At 42.0% G+C, this 20739-nt stretch overlaps 1 protein-coding gene across 1 annotated transcript; it reads right to left on the bottom strand.

Moving 5' to 3' along the window:
* Nucleotides 1–16947: 16947 nt before the first annotated feature.
* LOC127315248 (zinc finger BED domain-containing protein RICESLEEPER 2-like) lies at nt 16948–20158 on the bottom strand. Its single transcript, XM_071824324.1, has 5 exons — nt 19928–20158; nt 19734–19844; nt 19351–19642; nt 17448–19265; nt 16948–17370 (listed from the first exon to the last, which is right to left on the bottom strand). Exons 1-5 carry the CDS (start codon nt 20156–20158, stop codon nt 17297–17299), a joined length of 2526 nt encoding a protein of 841 aa, XP_071680425.1. The 3' UTR covers nt 16948–17296.
* Nucleotides 20159–20739: the final 581 nt, after the last annotated feature.

The following is a 20739-nucleotide window of genomic DNA, read 5'->3' as shown; positions in this document are numbered from 1 at the left end:
TTCTAAACCAGTTGACCTAGTGCAGAGTTCTGTAGAGTCGTGTGTGTTCTTTGCTTCCTCTTGGTTTTGTTTGTTTTGATAGAAAGATCTCCTTCCATCATGGTCTTTCTATTTTGTGGGTTCCACATCATTCTGTTCTAGGCTTCGAGGTTCCCTTTCGTCTCGAATGCCTCCTCTTTACTTGCTTGGGTAGTTTGGAAGCTATGCGTCGCCTCTAAAAGCTACACTGGGATTACTACATCGTAGTGTCCTCTGTGTCACTCATTTAGTAGTTACTCCTTTCTCAGTTTTTAACCCTTGGACTTGAACCGAAGGTCCCCGATTGTGCTGGATTCTACATGAATCTTCGAACATGAAGCTGGCCTTTAACCCAAGATCCATGCCATTGCACACTAGTGTTAATGTTCATACATTACACCAGGATGGCTAAATTTAAATCTATCTAGCCTTCAAGCTTGTGGTTATTGTCGTGTTGAACTGCGGCAATAAAGATCTTTCCCTTCAACTAGCTATCACAGAGGTTCTTTCATCAAACCAAAGGGATCACGACAAGAGTGCTCTCTAAGAGTCTCATATCTATGTCGGTGACTCCACCACACCTCCCTTTTTAGCATGAGTTTCCCTAAAGTGTTATCTTGTGCATCTACATCTCAGGAATTCTGATCCTGATAGTGTTCTTTCTCTTTAGTTGCTTTTCGACCTTTGTCTACTAGCTATCAGCCAAGTTGTAAATGTGCATTGGTGTTCTCCAGTGTATATTACTCTTGTGGTTCGTCAAGACATTCCACTTCAGTATGTCAGGAGAAACAAACTCCAGTACCTCGTCTATTTCTAAGACTTGGTCAAAGTTTTGTAATCCGCAGATTAAGAAGTCTCGTTAGCTTCTGTTCTATTCTACCTTGGAGTATCACCCTCTTTTATATCAAGAGATCGTGTTGTATCATGGCCTTATTGATGAAGTGATGCTCTTACATATCTTTACTTACCCTTCCTCTGAGCTGTCCGTGCTTGGGAACGTTGGGGTGTACCTATTGATGTGGCTATCTAAGATTCTTAGCAATTCTTATTGCTTTGAAATCCAAGGACGGTTGCGTCATTCTTAGCATGATTGGTTCGCCAATTAAAGCGAAGTTTGATTGTGTTGCCAAGTCCATTGTTCATGCACACCTTCTCTGGTCAAAGAGTTAGGTTCATGCCGAAGCCCTCAAGACCATATCGTTTGCTTTGTAAAGCACCCCTCTCGAACTCAGTGATATACCGGTGGTTTGTGATATTCTAGTTGTCTTTCTAGAAGTATTACCATGTTGTCACATGACCGTGTTGTTGAGTTCATGAGTATGCTGGTTCTTTGAACTGGTCATTCTCCAAGTGACGATGATGGATAACCCTGAACTAGCTGGTTGAGCTTAAACAACAACTTGGAGAGTTGAAAGACAAAAGCTCTATCCGACTTTGTTCCTTCTTAAAGGGATATCTAGTTTTGTTCGTGCTGAAGTACGATAGTATCCTCCCCATGGATTTGCTGTCTTCCTTAACCTATGATTTGAGTTTGGGCTATCGTCAAATCAAACTTAGTTCCAAGGACTATCTTGATGATGTTTATACTCATGGTGGCTCGTCTGAGTATACCTTCATATCCTTTGGTCTGATCAATATTTCTGCCGAGTCTATATAGAATATGAGTCAGTCATTGGAGTATCTTGATAAGTTTGTTATTGAGCCCATCAATGACATTCTTATTTCCTCCAAGTTTAAAAGATTCATAATGGACAAGTGGCAGTAATGTTGGAAAGTTTTGAGAACCATCTTTGTGTTATCATGAAGTATGTGTTCTGGATGTTGGAAGTGACCTTCTCTGGTTCACGTGCATTTGCTGAAAGATGTCGCCGTGGATCTGAGTTGAGTCCCTTTGTTTTCCTCGAGAATCATTGCAAGTCGGTCATGATGTGTGAAGTATTCTAGAGATGGAAGGTTGTTACCTCCATTCCTTGAAATGTTCCTCTATGCACCCTAAGCCATTGACTAGTTTGATCAAGAAATAGAAGAAGCTTAAGAACTTCAAAATCTTCTTTGATGTCCCCACACGGACTCACTTGTGTTACATTGCAAGTTCATGTGCACGCAATTGTCTTTCACAATCGCAACCACATGTATTATGCAATCTAGCTCAATCCTTTGGATCTTGACATTGTGGTCCATGTCTTGAGAATCTAGCAACTTTACCTTGGGGGTAACTGTTGCAAATCTTACATTCAAACATTCTGAGTCCGAAAGTATCTTTACACCTAACCTAAGCTGAATCTCAAGCGGCAATGATGGTTGGTGTTTCTCAAGGATTTTTGGGATAGGTCTCTTTGTAACTCCGACAAGATTGATGTCGTGGTTAACACAATTAGTCGGAAGGCCTAATGCCATAATCTCTTGAATCATCAAGAATAACCATTCTCCATAAGGATCTTGTATGACTTATTCTAGGAGTTGCCCTTATGATGCTTTTCAAATCCTGAAGTCTTGACCTCCGCTTGATGACCTATTGAAGGCTAGTCAATAGCCTAATATTGGTGTCTAGAACATCAAGGAGAACATCATAAGCAGTGTTGCTAAGTGTCTCTCGGTCAATCCCTCGAAATCATTCTCCGGTGACAACAACTTCGTACGGAGAAATTTCACTCACCGCTGATCCTTGGCACTTCTCTAGCCAGTACCCTTCCCTTTCCGTTGGTCATTACCTGAAATTCTAATCAATTCACACGTTGTGTGAATTCGTCAGTCATCTAGGCCATAGCCTTTTGAGTAGACAACAATCATTTCATGTACCCTTGCCAGAAAAGTGACTATGATTTTGAAATCCAAAGTTTCTCTCGTTGGGTAACCACTTGTACTTCTACGAGTCACCCTCTAAGAGTGCCTCGTCATGGTATCAAAGGCAGTTTAACTTCTCGCTACCTTGTCCCTTCGTAATCTTGTCAAGCGTGGAGCAATTGCCTACCAAAATTTGAAACTTCTTTTGTCTCCTCCGTTACCTTGACGTGTTTCATGTTTGTTATCTCAAAAGTTGTTTTTCAACACTCCTCCCATGAGTTAACCATGAGATACTCGATCTTGTGAAGATCCATCATTCCAGAGTTATTCCCTCTTTCCTTTAGGTGCAGTTGAGCAACAACCTCAAGGGAAGAAAATGAAGCGCTTCATTCAGGGTGTAGTGGATCAAATTCATTCATGGTGTTGTGGATCAACTTCTTCAACAAAGAATACCATCGTGGTATCGACAAGCTCGTTGAAGACCATCGTAGTCCTTGCTACCTTCTCTTTTCCTACCTTAGGAATCTCGGGGACGAGATTCTTGTAAGGGGGGTAGAGTTGTAACATCCCATGTTTGTTAATCCAATAATGTTGCTAAGTTGTTCATAAGCATGCATGCATCTGCATTTGATTTGTGAAATTTTTGCACCAAAATGGTTTGAAACAAAGTTGTAAATGTTGTATTTTGCTCTAACAAAATTTTGTGCAAAAACTCCCTTGAAATTTGGGTCAAAATGCCCCAAATATCCCCAAATCCTGCCCTGTTTTTATTTTCCAGAAAAATCCTCAAACCCTGGGGGGGTTTTCACAAAATCCCCCTTTGTCTTCTACCTCGAGCAGGTGCGTGGCAGCTCCTGTGAGCTCGCCACGGCCACCTCCTGCTTGTCGCCGCCCCTGGACGAGGAGACGTCCTGGAGGCCCCCTCGCCCTCTCTCCTCTCATCCTCATCCTCTCCCCACCCCCGGCGCTCTCTCCTCTCTCTTTCTGTGCGCGCCGGACCCGAAACCCTAGCGCCGGCCTCCGCCGCTCGCCGCCGTTTGGCGCCTCCCCGCGCCAAGCCACCACCGCCAATAGCTCCGCCTCGGCGCCGTCTACCTCCTCCACCAAGCCACGCCCGCCGAGGAGCTCCCTACCGGCCGAATCGGCCGGAGCCCGTGCCGCCAGTCGCCGCCGTTCGTCGGTGATTCAGGCCATCTCCGGCGACCCCGTCCAGCCTCCCGTGCTCGCGGTGAGATTCTGAGCGCCATGGTGCCCCTCCCCTCGCCGATTTCTCGCCGTAGCGCTCCGGCCACGTGCGCCTGCCCCGGCCTCCGCGCGAGCTCGTCGGAGCTGCTCCTCCGGCGACCATTGGAGGGCGGCGCCGCCCTCTTCTGGTTCCCGGGGACGCTGCGCGTTGAACGCGCCCCTCCGCGTGGCCCCTGACGCCCTGCATCGCCCAGGCCGTGCCCGACCTGGCCGGCCATGGCCAGGCTGACGTCGTGCTGATGTCATTATGACGTCAGCCGGCCTTTTCTTTTTCTGTCATTTCATTTTCTGTTTTATTTAATTATATGACAGGTGGGGTCTGCCTGTCAGGATTTTAATCATTTCTAAAATATTAAAATGCTGACAGTGGGTCCAACTTGTCATACTTTTATTATTTTCAGTAAATTTCAGAAAATAGTTAAATCTTGTTTATTTCATAACTAATTCATATTAATTCAGAAAAAGATGTATAATATATCAAAATGTTCAGAAAAACATTCTCTACAAGTTTAGGAGTAATTCATACATCATTGCAACAATTAAAATTGCATAAGTATTGGAACCCTAGAAACACCTCTCATAGGTCGGGGTCCGATGCCGGAACCCCTTTAACCTGACGATGCACCTAGGGTCTATTCAATTCCATTAATATGACATATCATCATCCTTGTATGCGCATTGCATCGATGCCATGTGTTGATTGTTGTTTTACCCTTTCCGGTATTTGCTTCTTCGCGATCGATATAGCACGAGTCCGAGACGATGAAGATCGACAACACCGAAGGTCAATAATTGTCCACCGACGACAAGTCAAGCATGCATCGAAGATCCACATTGGTTTGTCAGGGACAAAGGCAAGCCCTAGCCTGGTTCATATATGATTTTGAAATGCTTTTACTCTAGTTCCTACATATTGCATACGATTCAACTGTCTTTTACCGATAGGTAGAGTTACCCTATCTATTGCATGTTCCATCCTTGTAGCCTCAAATACCCTGATCCACTGCTCCTAGCATAACTAGGTTTGGCATGTGTGCTTCGCTAGAGCCTTTATATCTTTATGCTTAGCCATGCTTAGTTTGTTACGCTGCAACTCCGGTCTTCGGACTGGAGCCATACAATGAAATGAATCTAGCATGTAAGGTTGACGTGGTAAGTATAGAGATGATGATAAACATGATTAAAGGCTCAGACGAGAGGCCACATTGAGATGTGGTGGGTTGTTTCGTTTCTGCCGACCCTAGGAACCGAGTTCTCGCCTCTTGAACCAAGACTGAGCGTACAACCACGCGAGGCCCTATTATGGTACCCTCTCGACTCACTAACTTGCCTAGTAGATTCCATGAGTCACATAGTTTGCGCGTTATTTGGACATATGCATGAAAACGTTTGTGAAAAGGTGCATGGCATACAGGTAGGTAAGCGTGGCCGAGGTGGCTTGGGTTAGAGTCCCTGGTGAAACCCACCTCGCCTCACATCGTTAAGGACCGACTTCGGGGCTTGACCCGTTACGGCGGAACAATCCTTAGCGCGTGACTCATGGTCTCGGCGACAGCAAGGTAAAGGTCGTGGTCAACCACCCTCTGCCGGCTTTCCAAGGAAGAGAGCTCAAACGTTGGCACTAAGAGTCGGTTGGCGCGTGTGGGTAAAGTTGTGCACCCCTGCAGGGTTAAATCTTTTCGAAAAGCCGTGTCCACGGTTACGGACGACTTGGGAATGGATTCTGTGATCATAGACAACTTTAACCTGATCGTAAAACTTGGCAAACAATGTGTGTTTACGGATACCTTCTCCGGGTGTTGAGGGGGTGATCCGAGGATAGTGGTTCGAGATGATGAAGATTGGTGGATACAACATGATGATCAATAGAGCTAGAGATATCGCTCTCTTATCCCCTTTCAAAGGTTCTGAGTAGTCGAGGTTCTCTTCTCTCTTATCTTACAAAGGAAAACTGGCTTTACGCAAAAGAAGATCTACCAGAAAGCCTGCATACCCGCTTTGCTAAAAGGTTGTACTAAGTCTTGCTGAGTCCCTGTACTCAGCTTTGCATGCTTTTGTTTGAGGCATTTAAGTCGCTCCAACAGATGGTGGTTTCTAGTCGACATCGACGAGTAGCTTGGGGTTCCCAGGTGGCAGCCTGGAATCTATGGGCTGGGACGTCGCCGTTATGCTCCTGGCCTCTTAGGCCTTTTGCTATCTTGCTATGTCTAATAGCATAACTTCGCTTCCGTTGATTGATGTAATGTCAGGTCAGTGACCTCTGCTTGTAATACTTTGGTTCTTCGCTCAGTTATGAGCTTGTATTACCTTTTTGAGTCGTAGAGTCACTGTTGTGTTACCGATTCTCTCACTGTAGTCTCTCGAGCTCTAGGTTAGGCTTATGTCAGACGAAGATCTGGTATTTGTCTAACCCTGATCCCGGGGGTGCCACATCATCATAATAAAATTGTTACTACAGCAAATGCCATTCAAGTTAGAATTAATGAGAATATAAGATTAATGGCTGAACTGCGTGCTAGGTGGGATAGAGAAGAAAATGAAAAACTAGCTAAAGAGAAGAATGTAGCTAAACTTTGGACTATTACCACCACTAGTAATGCTAATGCTACACATGTTGCTGCACCCCCTACTAATATTAATAAAAGAATTGGTGTTAGCAATGTTTCCACTTCTAATGCAAAGCGCGAAAAACTGCCTGAAACTACTAAAACTGCTGAAACTGCCTGTGATAAAGCTGCTGAAATTTTTTCCAACATTGGGGATGATGATCCCATTGCTGAAAAAGGTTTGAATTTTGATGATTGCCACATCTCTGAAGTTATAAAGTTCTTGTAAAAACTTGCTAAAAGTCCTAATGCTAGTGCTATAAATTTGGCTTTCACGCATCATATTACAAATGCTCTCATAAAAGCTAGAGAAGAGAAATTAGAGCGCGATGCCTCTATTCCTAAAAAGCTATAGGATGGTTGGGAGCCCATCATTAAGATGAAGGTTAAAGATTTTGATTGTAATGCTTTATGTGATCTTGGTGCAAGTATTTCTGTTATGCCTAAGAAAATTTATAATATGCTTGACTTGCCACCGCTGAAAAATTGTTATTTGGATGTTAATCTTGCTGATCATTCTACAAAGAAACCTTTGGGGAAAGTTGATAATGTTCGCATTACCGTTAACAATAACCTTGTCCCCGTTGATTTTGTTGTCTTGGATATTGAATGCAATGCATCTTGTCCCATTATATTGGGAAGACCTTTTCTTCGAACTGTTGGTGCTATTATTGATATGAAGGAAGGTAATATAAAATATCAATTTCCTCTCAAGAAAGGTATGGAACACTTCCCTAGAAAGAGAATGAAGGTACCTTTTGATTCTATTATGAGAACAAATTATGATGTTGACACTTCGTCTCTTGATAATACTTGATACACACTTTCTGCGCCTAGCTGAAAGGCGTTAAAGAAAAGCGCTTATGGGAGACAACCCATGTTTTTACCTACAGTACTTTGTTTTTATTTTGTGTCTTGGAAGTTGTTTACTACTGTAGCAACCTCTCCTTATCTTAGTTTTGTGTTTTGTTGTGCCAAGTTAAGCCGTTGATAGAAAAGTAAGTACTAGATTTGGATTACTGCACAGTTCCAGATTTCTTTGCTGTCACGAATCTGGGTCCACCTCCCTGTAGGTAGCTCAGAAAATTAAGCCAATTTACGTGCATGATCCTCAGATATGTACGCAACTTTCATTCAATTTGAGCATTTTCATCTGAGCAAGTCTGGTGCCATTTTAAAATTCGTCAATACGAACTGTTCTGTTTTGACAGATTCTGCCTTTTATTTCGCGTTGCCTCTTTTGCTATGTTGGATGAATTTCTTTGATCCACTAATGACCAGTAGCATTATGCAATGTCCAGAAGTGTTAAGAATGATTGTGTCACCTCTGAATATGTCAATTTATATTGTGCACTAACCCTCTAATGAGTTGTTTCGAGTTTGGTGTGGAGGAAGTTTTCAAGGATCAAGAGAGGAGTATGATGCAACATGATCAAGGAGAGTGAAAGCTCTAAGCTTGGGGATGCCCCGGTGGTTCACCCCTGCATATATCAAGAAGACTCAAGCGTCTAAGCTTGGGGATGCCCAAGGCATCCCCTTCTTCATCGACAACATTATCAGGTTCCTCCCCTGAAACTATATTTTTATTCCATCACATCTTATGTGCTTTTTCTTGGAGCGTCGGTTTGTTTTTGTTTTTGTTTTGTTTGAATAAAATGGATCCTAGCATTCACTTTATGGGAGAGAGACACGCTCCGCTGTAGCATATGGACAAGTATGTCCTTGGTTTCTACTCATAGTATTCATGGCGAAGTTTCTCCTTCGTTAAATTGTTATATGGTTGGAATTGGAAAATGATACATGTAGTAATTACTATAAATGTCTTGGGTAATGTGATACTTGGCAATTGTTGTGCTCATGATTAAGCTCTTGCATCATATGCTTTGCACCCATTAATGAAGAAATACATAGAGCATGCTAAAATTTGGTTTGCATATTTGGTTTCTCTAAGGTCTAGATAATTTCTAGTATTGAGTTTGAACAACAAGGAAGATGGTGTAGAGTCTTATAATGTTTTCAATATGTCTTTTATGTGAGTTTTGCTGCACCGGTTCATCCTTGTGTTTGTTTCAAATAAGCCTTGCTAGCCTAAACCTTGTATCGAGAGGGAATACTTCTCATGCATCTAAAATACTTGAGCCAACCACTATGCCATTTGTGTCCACCATACCTACCTACTACATGGTATTTTCCGCCATTCCAAAGTAAATTGCTTGAGTGCTACCTTTAAAATTCCATCATTCACCTTTGCAATATATAGCTCATGGGACAAATAGCTTAAAAACTATTGTGGTATTGAATATGTAATTATGCACTTTATCTCTTATTAAGTTGCTTGTTGTGCGATAACCATGTTCACTGGGGACGCCATCAACTACTCATTGTTGAATTTCATGTGAGTTGCTATGCATGTCCGTCTTGTCTGAAGTAAGAGAGATCTACCACCTTATGGTTAAGCATGCATATGTTAGAGAAGAACATTGGGCCGCTAACTAAAGCCATGATCCATGGTGGAAGTTTCAGTTTTGGACAACAATCCTCAAATCTCAAATGAGAAAATTATTAATTGTTGTTATATGCTTATGCATAAAAGAGGAGTCCATTATCTGTTGTCTATGTTGTCCCGGTATGGATGTCTAAGTTGAAGAATAATCAATAGCGAGAAATCCAATGCGAGCTTTCTCCTTAGACCTTTGTACAGGCGGCATAGAGGTACCCCTTTGTGACACTTGGTTAAAACAATGCATTGTGATGATCCGGTAGTCCAAGCTAATTAGGACAAGGTGCGGGCACTATTAGTACACTATGCATGAGGCTTGCAACTTATAAGATATAATTTACATGATGCATATGCTTTATTACTACCGTTGACAAAATTGTTTCATGTTTTCAAAATCAAAGCTCTAGCACAAATATAGCAATCGATGCTTTTCCTCTATGGAGGACCATTCTTTTACTTTCAATGTTGAGTCAGTTCACCTATTTCTCTCCACCTCAAGAAGCAAACACTTGTGTGAACTGTGCATTGATTCCTACATACTTGCTTATTGCACTTATTATATTACTCTGTGTTGACAATATCCATGAGATATACATGTTACAAGTTGAAAGCAACCGCTGAAACTTAATCTTCTTTTGTGTTGCTTCAATGCCTTTACTTTGAATTATTGCTTTATGAGTTAACTCTTATGCAAGACTTATTGATGCTTGTCTTGAAGTGCTATTCATGAAAAGTCTTTGCTTTATGATTCACTTGTTTACTCATGTCATATACATTGTTTTGATCGCTGCATTCACTACATATGCTTTACAAATAGTATGATCAAGATTATGATGGCATGTCACTCCAGAAATTATACGTGTTTATCGTTTTACCTGCTCGGGACGAGCAGAACTAAGCTTGGGGATGCTGATACGTCTTCGACGTATCGATAATTTCTTATGTTCCATGCCACATTATTGATGTTATCTACATGTTTTATGCACACTTTATGTCATATTCGTGCATTTTCTGGAACTAACCTATTAACAAGATGCCGAAGTGCCCGGTGCTGTTTTCTGCTGTTTTTGGTTTCAGAAATCCTAGTAAGGAAATATTCTCGGAATTGGACGAAATCACAGCCCAGGGGCCTATTTTCCCACGAAGCTTCCAGAAGTCCGAAGGAGAGACGAAGAGGGGCCACGAGGGGGCCACACCCTAGGGCGGCGCGGCCCCCCCTGGGCCGCGCGGCCCTGTGGTGTGGGGCCCCCGTGCCGCCTCTTGACCTGCCCTTCCGCCTACAAATAGCCTCCGTGACGAAACCCCCGACCGAGAGCCACGATACGGAAAACCTTCCAGAGACGCCGCCAACACCGATCCCATCTCGGGGATCCAGGAGTTCGCCTCTCCGGCACCACGACGGAGAGGGGAATCATCTCCGGGAGGAGTCTACGCCGCCATGGTCGCCTCCGGTGTGATGTGTGAGTAGTCTACCCCTGGACTATGGGTCCATAGCAGTAGCTAGATGGTTGTCTTCTCCCCATTGTGCTATCATTGTCGGATCTTGTGAGCTGCCTAACATGATCAAGATCATCTATCTGTAATTCTATATGTTGCGTTTGTTGGGATCCGATGAATAGAGAATACTTGTTATGTTGATTATCAAAGTTATATCTATGTGTTGTTTATGATCTTGCATGCTCTCCGTTATTAGTAGATGCTCTGGCCAAGTTGATGCTAGTAACTCCAAGAGGGAGTATTTATGCTCGATAGTGGGTTCATGTCTCCGTGAATCTGGAGGGGTGACAAGAACCTCTAAGGTTATGGATGTGCTGTTGCCACTAGGGATAAAACATTAGTGCTATGTTCAAGGATGTAGTCACTAGTTACATTACGCGCAATACTTAATGCAATTGTCTGTTGTTAGCAACTTAATACTGGAGGGGGTTCGGATGATAACCTGAAGGTGGACTTTTTAGGCATAGATGCAGTTGGATGGCGGTCTATGTACTTTGTCGTAATGCCCAATTAAATCTCACTATACTCATCATGATATGTATGTGCATGGTCATGCTCTCTTTATTTGTCAATTGCCCAACTGTAATTTGTTCACCCAACATGCTGTTCGTCTTATGGGAGAGACACCTCTAGTGAACTGTGTACCCCGGTCCAATTCTCTTTACTGAAATACAACCTACTGCAATACTTGTTCTACTGTTTTCTGCAAACAATCATCTTCCACACAATACGGTTAATCCTTTGTTACAGCAAGCCGGTGAGATTGACAACCTCACTGTTTCGTTGGGGCAAAGTACTTTGGTTGTGTTGTGCAGGTTCCACGTTGGCGCCGGAATCCCTGGTGTTGCGCCGCACTACATCCCGCCGCCATCAACCTTCAACGTGCCTCTTGACTCCTACTGGTCCGATTAAACCTTGGTTTCTTACTGAGGGAAACTTGCCGCTGTGCGCATCACACCTTCCTCTTGGGGTTCCCAACGGACGTGCCAACCACACGCATCAGCCAGCAGGGGGCCACCCCATAGGGCGGTGCGGCCCCACCTCCAGGCGCGCCGAGATGTGGGGAGCCCACCTCGGGGCTCCTCCGATGCTGCCTCTTCGCCTATATATTCCTTCGTATCGGAAAACCCTAGTATCGAGAGCCAAAATACGAGAAAAGTTCCAGAGACGCCGCCGCCGCCGTCAACCCCATCTCGGGGGGTTCTGAAGATCACCCCCGGCACCCTACCGGAGAGGAGAATCATCACCAGAGGGCTCTACATCACCATGCCCGCCTCCGGACTGATGCGTGAGTAGTTCATCCTTGGACTATGGGTCCATAGCAGTAGCTAGATGGTTGTCTTCTCCTATTATGCCATCATGTTGAGATCTTGTGAGCTGCCTATCATGATCAAGATCATCTTATTGTAATGCTACATGTTGTGTTTGTTGGGATCCGATGAATATGGAATACTATGTCAAGTTGATTATCGATCTATCATATATGTGTTGTTTATGATCTTGCATGCTTTCCGTTGCTAGTAGAGGCTCTGACCAAGTTGATACTTGTAACTCCAAGAGGGGGTATTTATGCTAGATAGTGGGTTCATGCCTCCATTGAATCTGGGACAGTGACAGAAAGTTCTAAGGTTGTGGATGTGATGTTGCCACTAGGGATAAAACATCAATGCTTTGTCTAAGGATATTTGTATTGTTTACATTACACACAGTACTTAATGCAATTGTCTGTTGTTTGCAACTTAATACTGGAAGGGGTGCGGATGCTAACCCGAAGGTGGACTTTTTAGGCATAGATGCATGCTGGATGGCGGTCTATGTTCTTTGTCGTAATGCCCTAAGTAAATCTCATAGTAGTCATCATGATATTTATGTGCATTGTTATGCCCTCTCTATTTGTCAATTGCCCAACTGTAATTTGTTCACCCAACATGTTATTTATCTTATTGGAGAGACACCACTAGTGAACTGTGGACCCCGGTCCATTATTTTACATTTGAAATACAATCTAATGCAATCATTGTTCTCTTTGTTTTCTGTACGCAAACATCATTCTTCCACACCATTCGTTTAATCCTTTGTTTTCAACAAGCCGGTGAGATTGACAATCTCATTGTTAAGTTGGGACAAAGTATCTTGATTGTGTTGTGCAGGTTCCACGTTGGCGCCGGAATCCCTGGTGTTGCGCCGCACTACACTCCTTCACCAACAACCTTCACGTGGTCTTCATCTCCTACCGGTTCGATAACCTTGGTTTCTTACTGAGGGAAAACTCGCTGCTGTACGCATCATACCTTCCTCTTGGGGTTCCCAACGGACGTGTGCTTTACCGTCACAAGCAGCTACTTTTCTGGCGCCGTTGCCGGGGAGGAATCAACACTCCATCAAGCCCCGTCACGCGCCATCAAATACTTTTCTGGCGCCGTTGCCGGGGAGATCAAGACACGCTGCAAGGGGAGTCTCTCACACCCAATCTCTTACTTTGTTTATTGTCTTGCTTTATTTTATTTTCTGTCTTGTTTGCTTTCTTTATATCAAAAACAGAAAAAAATTAGTTACTCGCATTTACTTTATCGGTATACCCTTGTTTATTTTACCATGCTTCTCCCTAAGTTCACTTTGAAAGATATATCGGTATGGAGTGGGTCTATCATTGGAAGAGATAATATAGAAGAATTTTTCAATCATGTTAGTAAGGTTGAAGATTTTGAAGATAGATCCTTGGTAGAACTTGCTCCTAATTATGAAATTGCTACTGCCTCTTTAGTGCACATATTGGAAGCTAGATTTGTCAATCTTAATCCTATAATGCAACATATGTTTCTTACACTCCGTGATAGGGAAGAAGGAGAGAAGAAAGATTTTGTTTTAGAAACCCTTCTTAAAGAATTTGGTGATGTAGCTAGAGAAGCTAGAAAAGTCTTTATTCAACATAAGATGCTTGGCTTTTATATCAATGTTGCAAATACCCTTGAAAGGATGAAAAAAGATAGGCTAAAGTACATTAATGAAGCCAATTGTGAGGGGGAGACTAAAGTACCAATATCCTATAAGCTCATAGGAATGCATGAGGCACTAGAAAAAAAAATTGATTGGATTGTTCCTGAAAATTTATTTAAGGAGTATATTGAGCCTAAAAGTAATGAAAGAGGAGCTTCTGAAACTTACATAGATAAAATACAATGCATCATTGAGAAAACTCCCAACCCTGACACGGTTAATGGTAGAGATAACGTGCCAGATGTGGACTCTCTGAACATGTACATACTTCCTTGAATTAGCTGCCATGTATATATGCTAGAATAAAACGTCATGTTAACCGTTTCAATGACGTTACTATGTAAAGACGTAAATACGTAGGACTCTAGCCAAGGCTGTTTTAAAGAAAGCCTGCGCAGACTGCTAGAAGCTGATGGTGAGATACGATGTTCACATGCCCAGCAGGAAGACTTGAGCAAAACGTTGGTGGTCTGTGGTCGGATTTTTCTTTTTCTTCTCTGGGCACGGTGCACTGCACATGAGACTAATAAATTCATTTAATCCCTTCATTTTATAAAAGATGGTTTAATGTTGCCTAAATTTAAATATATTTAGATAATATTTAGTATCAAGATACATTTAAATTTAGACAAATCTAAGATATTTTTTATGGGATGGAGGGAGTATTCCGTCGCTGTGATTTTGCAACTACTAATGAAAATAACAAGTAATCTATGGTAGTATTAGTAAGATTTGAATGCTGATTTACGAATAATACAAATACATGGATGGTGTATAACAATTTATTTTTTAATATTTAAAAATACAATTCTACTTATAGTGTGTAAAGTGTTGTTTAAGTATAGTTCACATCTAAATTGGTCAAATTGGAGAACGGATGCATTACATATTCTGAGAGAAAAATAAGGCATTAGTATCATTGGCTATTGTTGGATGCACAAAATGACCAAGTTGAATTAATACACAAATGCATGTATTTTTGTAGAACTTTACATTTTGCAAGCTACACAAAAAGGTTAGGTAGTCAAATTTGTTATTATTTATTAGTAAGTGGTTAGTTTGAGCTTCCAGAATTGTCCTAGATTTTGAGTTCTAGAAGTTTCTAGATAGAGAGAACATTTGTTAATCGGTATATATGTAAATATGGTTTAATTGTCTTCTCATCCGATTAGAAAATTTAGCTATTATGATCGCTGAAAACATCAGAACATCAGCATTCAATTATATATTTTTCTGATCGCATCTAGAACTCCTATTTTTCATTAGAATAGTTGAGGATATGTGCCGTAGAAGATACACCATATTATTTCCCATTTATGGATTAATTTAGTTTGGTACAAAAATTACTATGTTTTGTAGATATTTGAAAATAATGTGCTCTCGATCGAAATGATGTGTTATCTATAATATCTATAAAGTTCATCCCCACTAAAATGTATTTAATGTTTGCAAGCTCAAATTTTGTGCAGCCACGTCACTCGAATTAACCCTGTCCGTCAGATTTAAAAGATGTGGTGCGTGTTGGGCAGGAGCGGAACTGCCCGTTCGGTCGACAGGCCCCACAGCCCAGAGGAGATTCCTGCCTCTCTCTACCCAGTCCGCCTCCTGTTGTTCTTCTCAGCCAACAGCACGAACAAAGACAAGAAAAAAATCGATCGGTCGGGCAAACAGATTGGGTCGTCGCTTCAGTCGCCAGCCATGCCTCACACCGGAAACTGTCACACGCCTCTCGACCTCCCACGGAGCTGCCCTTTTTTACTCCTCCTGTTGTTCCATGGTTTCGCCCCTATCCGGACATCTCCCACAACGATCTGCTCAATCAATTTCAATGGCCAGCTGTTGCTTTCCACCGTGTATTTGAACCCCTCGACTATCTCTTCTTTGAGCACACCCAGTTTCCCCTCTCGAGCAACCTGCTCGCTATGTCCATCGACTGCGTCTGCTGGTGTTCCCGGATGTATTCCCCTTGAGCTCTACTCCACAAGCAGCCAGGGCACGTCGAAGCGGAGGAATTGAAACATCAGATCAGATTTATCTTTGTTCGGCTTCACGAATCGTCTCTCCGTATGGTTTGGGCGCACTGTGTCGCTGAATTATCCATTGAAACAATCTCACGCCATCAGATTGGGCTGCTTTTTCCTACCCACGCTGCCCAGTACGTTTTTACAGTTTTCTTGCTTATGTCTAGATATTCCTGTGAAACTATTAAGATGCCAGCTCCTTATGTTGGGAAAACATGACCTGCCATTCATTAGCTGCATGCCATCTCGAGTCTCCCAGCCTTGTCACTGCCAACAATGGTAGCATTCGCGCAGACGGTTCAAACTCAGGCAATCCCTCACCAACGTTCAGCAAAAGAGGTTGAATCAATATCTACTAACTGACCGGTTCCATACCATCAGCTCAGAATCAGGCTGTAGGTGGGCCTGTCCGTGGGAAACCACTATTTGGCCACCTCTGTCCGCCAGCCCAAAGCGGGAGCCCACTTGCTGCACTTTTATTTTTCTAATAGAAAGTAGCGTCCAGTCAGCCCACTTTAACCCGCCAAGCACATGGGCCGTTGGCTTGGATCGCGCAGTTGCTTGCCGTAGTATCAAGCGATCGAGGCTTGCTACTACTACGCCTAGCTGCTTATTCCTTCAGACTTTACCCACTAGCTGTTTATTTCTTCAGACGTATACTTGCTATAATACATATATGTATAAGCAGCGTCCAGAAATTCAGAGTATTTCAAAACAATACAAATGGAAATGACAGGAAAATGTCCCGGTAAATTCAGAGTATCTCAAAACAACACAAACAGAAATGACATGAGAATGCCTCTCAAACACATGAGCATCTCTTTTAAAATGAGTACATAATATTATCAGGTCATGGAAAATTTACTGAAAGAAGTAAGCTTCACAATGCCCTGTTAAACATCCGGATGAATTAGAAGTAGTCAAGTTTGACAGATTCAGAAATTTTGTTAGCACACTCCGCTAACAAAAGGCTTAACAACACCATTGACTGTTAGTTTTCATCTCTGGACTATTAAATCCACATAAAGTCTAGTACTTGGACTGGACAATACAATCAAGACACAGGTAATGTCATGACCAAGCTATAAGAATCCGAAATAGAAATGCTCCGTAGCGCAGTACGCATCACAGGATAATTTCAACGAACAGCTAGTGGGCACACTCTTCGCTGGCTTAGTGGCTCGCAATACTGGAAAGAAAAAACCTGCTCACCACGTATTGTTCCTATGCAGAGTACTGAAAGAAGTAAGCTTTACAATGAATACACCCTATATGATTTTAAAGTCATGCATGCACACATTATCAGGTAATGGAAAAATTACTTAAGTGTGCACTGGCCATTTAGCTTGAACAAAAAACAGAATAAAAAAGTAATTTTGTATTTCTAAAGTAGATGCCAGCAAGAAAACTACAAAGGGAAAAAGTTCCAGATCTTGACAACAATAATAAAGACAATATAAGAAGCTAAGCAAATCTCTTACAGTACACACCAGACTATCTACTATATTTTTAGGTTCTCTTACAGTACACACCAGACTAGCTACAGCATGTCAAAAACAAACGCAATGAAGGAGATATAATTTCAGAGTACCAACCTCTCAGGTACATATCAGTTAACATCTGGCACATCAGGTACCAGAGACAAGATGATCCACCACTCTTTGTTCTTCACAGCGGTTTTCCTGTCCAGCATTTGTAGGTTCTGCAGCAATACAAGTTAAAATAGGCCACACGATACAAATGTATGAAATAGAGTAGATGTTGGAAAAAGGTACTTACTGCGAGATCTAATCCAATCACCGTAACACATCAATGCCTCAACAGTTTCAGGTGCTAGGCTACTTCTGTGATCTGTAATTACTCTCCTACATGCGCTGAACACAGATTCTGAGGCAACCGTTGAAGCTGGTACAGCTAGCACATCACGAGCCATGTTGCCAAGGATTGGATACCTTTCCGAGTTCACATCCCACCACTTAAGGATGTTGAAATCTGGTGTACAAGGATGAAACCCTTCTTCAACGTACTGTTGCAGCTCATTGCGGCATCTAGCTACCTTAAGCTTTATATGCGCCTGCCAATCCGAGAGGGAACTATCAGCCAAAGCAACCTCCTCACCACTTCCTTCTTGTGACAAAATTTCCATATTTTCTTCAAACCCAGCTGTATATTCAGTAAACAATACTTCCATAGCTGTCTTGACTTCTTGGATGTGCTTACCCGCATTAACTCCAAAATATTGCTTCAATCGGAACTCCACGTGCTCCATTTTGAACCTTGGGTCAAGTACCACAGGGATGCAGTTTGACAGGTACGACTCCATAAAGTACTTGTGAAATTTTGTTTTCATTTCTTTCACCATTATTCTGACCGTACCATTTTCGCTCTTCGCTTGTTCATCCAGGACTACTTTCACACTCCAAATCTCAAGGAAATAGAGATTAGAGGTTGGGTAATCTGAGCCTGAGATGACATTCGTGGCATGGCAGAATACCTTTAGAAGCTCGCAAATGTCATGAACCATTTTCCATTCCTCATTTGATGGACCAAATGAGTAATTTGGGTCTTGTTCGTGTAAGGTCTCGAAGACTTTTCTGAATGGTAGCGTGGACTGTAGCATAAAAAATGTGGAGTTCCATCTGGTAGACACGTCTAATGATGGGTGGTGTTTGCATTTTATGCCAACTTTTGCAACCATCTTATCAAACAGTTCTTGTCTAGACTGAGAACTTCGGATGAATTTGACACTCTCTCTAATGTTGTCCACAACACAATTCATAGTTTTCAATCCATCTTGCACTATTAGATTCAGCACGTGGGCTGCACATCTAACGTGTAATAGTTTCCCTTTATGATGGAGAAGGTATTGATCAACTAGATTTTTTCTAAGATGGCCAACCATTTTGGTGTTAACTTCTGCATTATCTAGTGTGAAGCTGAATAGCTTGTTCTCAATGTTCCAGTCGCGGAGGCTATTTTGTACGACGCCAAACATGTTCCATGCATCATGAGGTGTTTTAACTAAACAAAACCTTATAATTTTGTGCCTCACTGTCCATTTATCATCAATCCAGTGGCAAGTTATACAGAGGTACCCAAGTTTTTGGTTCGAGGTCCACATATCACTAGTAAGAGATACTCTATGATTGAAATTTTTGAAGGAAGATTCATATTGATCTCTAAACTGATGGTAAGCTTCCATGCAATCACTTTGGATAGTTACTCTATTGACTGACTTGAACCATGGATTCAATGATGCACAAAACTTCCTAAAACCAGCATACTCAACAAATGTAAACGGGAGCACATGCAAGACAACTAGATTGACAAGCTCAATTCTGGCAGCTTCTTGATCAAATTTCCAATCAGGGTCTATTTCATCGAAAGTTTTAATTTGCTTAATCACACCATCCATTGAATCTTTCACCTCACATACCTTCAAATGTCTACCAAGTTGGCTGGTACCTGATACCTTTGAAGCTGGAAATACATTGTCGCAATACTTGCATCGGCCTTGCATTAATAATCCCCCGACATATATTGGCTCAACATCCTTCCATATTTTAGAGGTAAGCTTGCGTGGCCTGCGTTTGGAGCCTACAAGTATGACATTGTCAAATGTTGCCATTTTCATTGTATGAATGATCATATTTGAGAACATTAGGTAGAGGTTTAAACATACCATTTGTAGGAGTGGGTGATGGATCATGCATAGATGCTGGGGTACCATTTGTAGCAGTAGGTGATAGATCATGAATAAATGCTGCTGTGCCATTTGTAGCAGTAGGTGATAGATCATGCAAAGAAGGGAGCTTCAAAGTCGCGACTACAGTGGGAGATATTGCATGCGAATTTGGACTTCCATGTGATTGCGCCCTTTGTCTTGCCATCCTATTTATCATAGGAGATCTAGATACGATTGGAGCAACTTTTCTTACGGGCTTAGACTTGTTTTGCAGTTGAGTCATTTCAACCTGCATTTACAACAACAAGCTACATTAGCATCACATTGTCAGTATATAAAGCACTCATGGTCTTATCTAGTATAAGAAGAAACAAGCTTACCTTGGCATTAATCAATTTGGCAGCCTTTTTTGCTCTTGATCTACCACTAGCCTCTGAAAGTGGTCTTTTGGTCCCTGCAGTTGGACTTTTATCTGAATTTTTTATTGTAACCTGCAATCATTCAGTCAATAAACATCAGTACATACGGGCATTGTATTGTACTTCCTATTCTTCCACACACAAAAAAATATAACCTTCTTGGCGCTCTTCTTTGATAATGGAAGTGACGTGGGAACCTCGTTACTGTCACGGACGTCACTGGCCCGCTGCAGCTCCCCACATGCATCAATGGACTTCTGAGCCTCAGAAGCATCTATGTGGTGATTCCTCTTTTTATTTTTAACTCCTATGTTTATCCTGAAGTAACCACCCCTTTCACGTTTTTCTTTGTGCAAGGGATCTCTGGCATCTTTTTTGTGCGCCATGGTGCTGAATCATTTATTGTCGATTGCTGTGATGCTATCCCAGGTGCATGCAACACAACAGAAAAGCACAGTGCACCTTTCTACTATGCTTCTGATACATATGGAACATTTCAGTCAGATAAAATCTATTGACCATCAAAATAACATACCATGAAGCATTGATATTGATGGTTTTGTATTGAGATATTTTATAATTAGGCTCTAAAATAGTTATTGACATATTTTGCTAGCTTTCGGTGTTCTCTGGATGATAGATCATCTTAAACAGAGGCACACGCATACCATAATCTTGATACAAAAGCGTATGTTGTGGCTTAGGTTCTCAAAAAAAGGAAAAAACTGGCAGGTAATACCAAAAGCATAACACATATCTTCATTATCCGTGTTTGAGATTTTAAACAATTATTTGTCTTTTAATTTCAAAATCCTTCCTAACGTAACCAATAGGACGATTCCATTGCAGGCAACAGAAAATCTGATGATTGTCTAAGGACTATTGAAGTTATGAAGAACAATCTGGTTGATAGATCATCGAGTTGGAGCCTTTACAGAGAAGGGCAGGAGATGCTGAAGGTCTTCCG

This window comes from Lolium perenne, chromosome 7, assembly GCF_019359855.2.
Source record: "Lolium perenne isolate Kyuss_39 chromosome 7, Kyuss_2.0, whole genome shotgun sequence".
Classification (NCBI taxonomy): Eukaryota; Viridiplantae; Streptophyta; class Magnoliopsida; order Poales; family Poaceae; genus Lolium; species Lolium perenne.
Note: the sequence above shows the minus strand (reverse complement) of the source record. Positions and strands in the feature narration are given on the sequence as shown.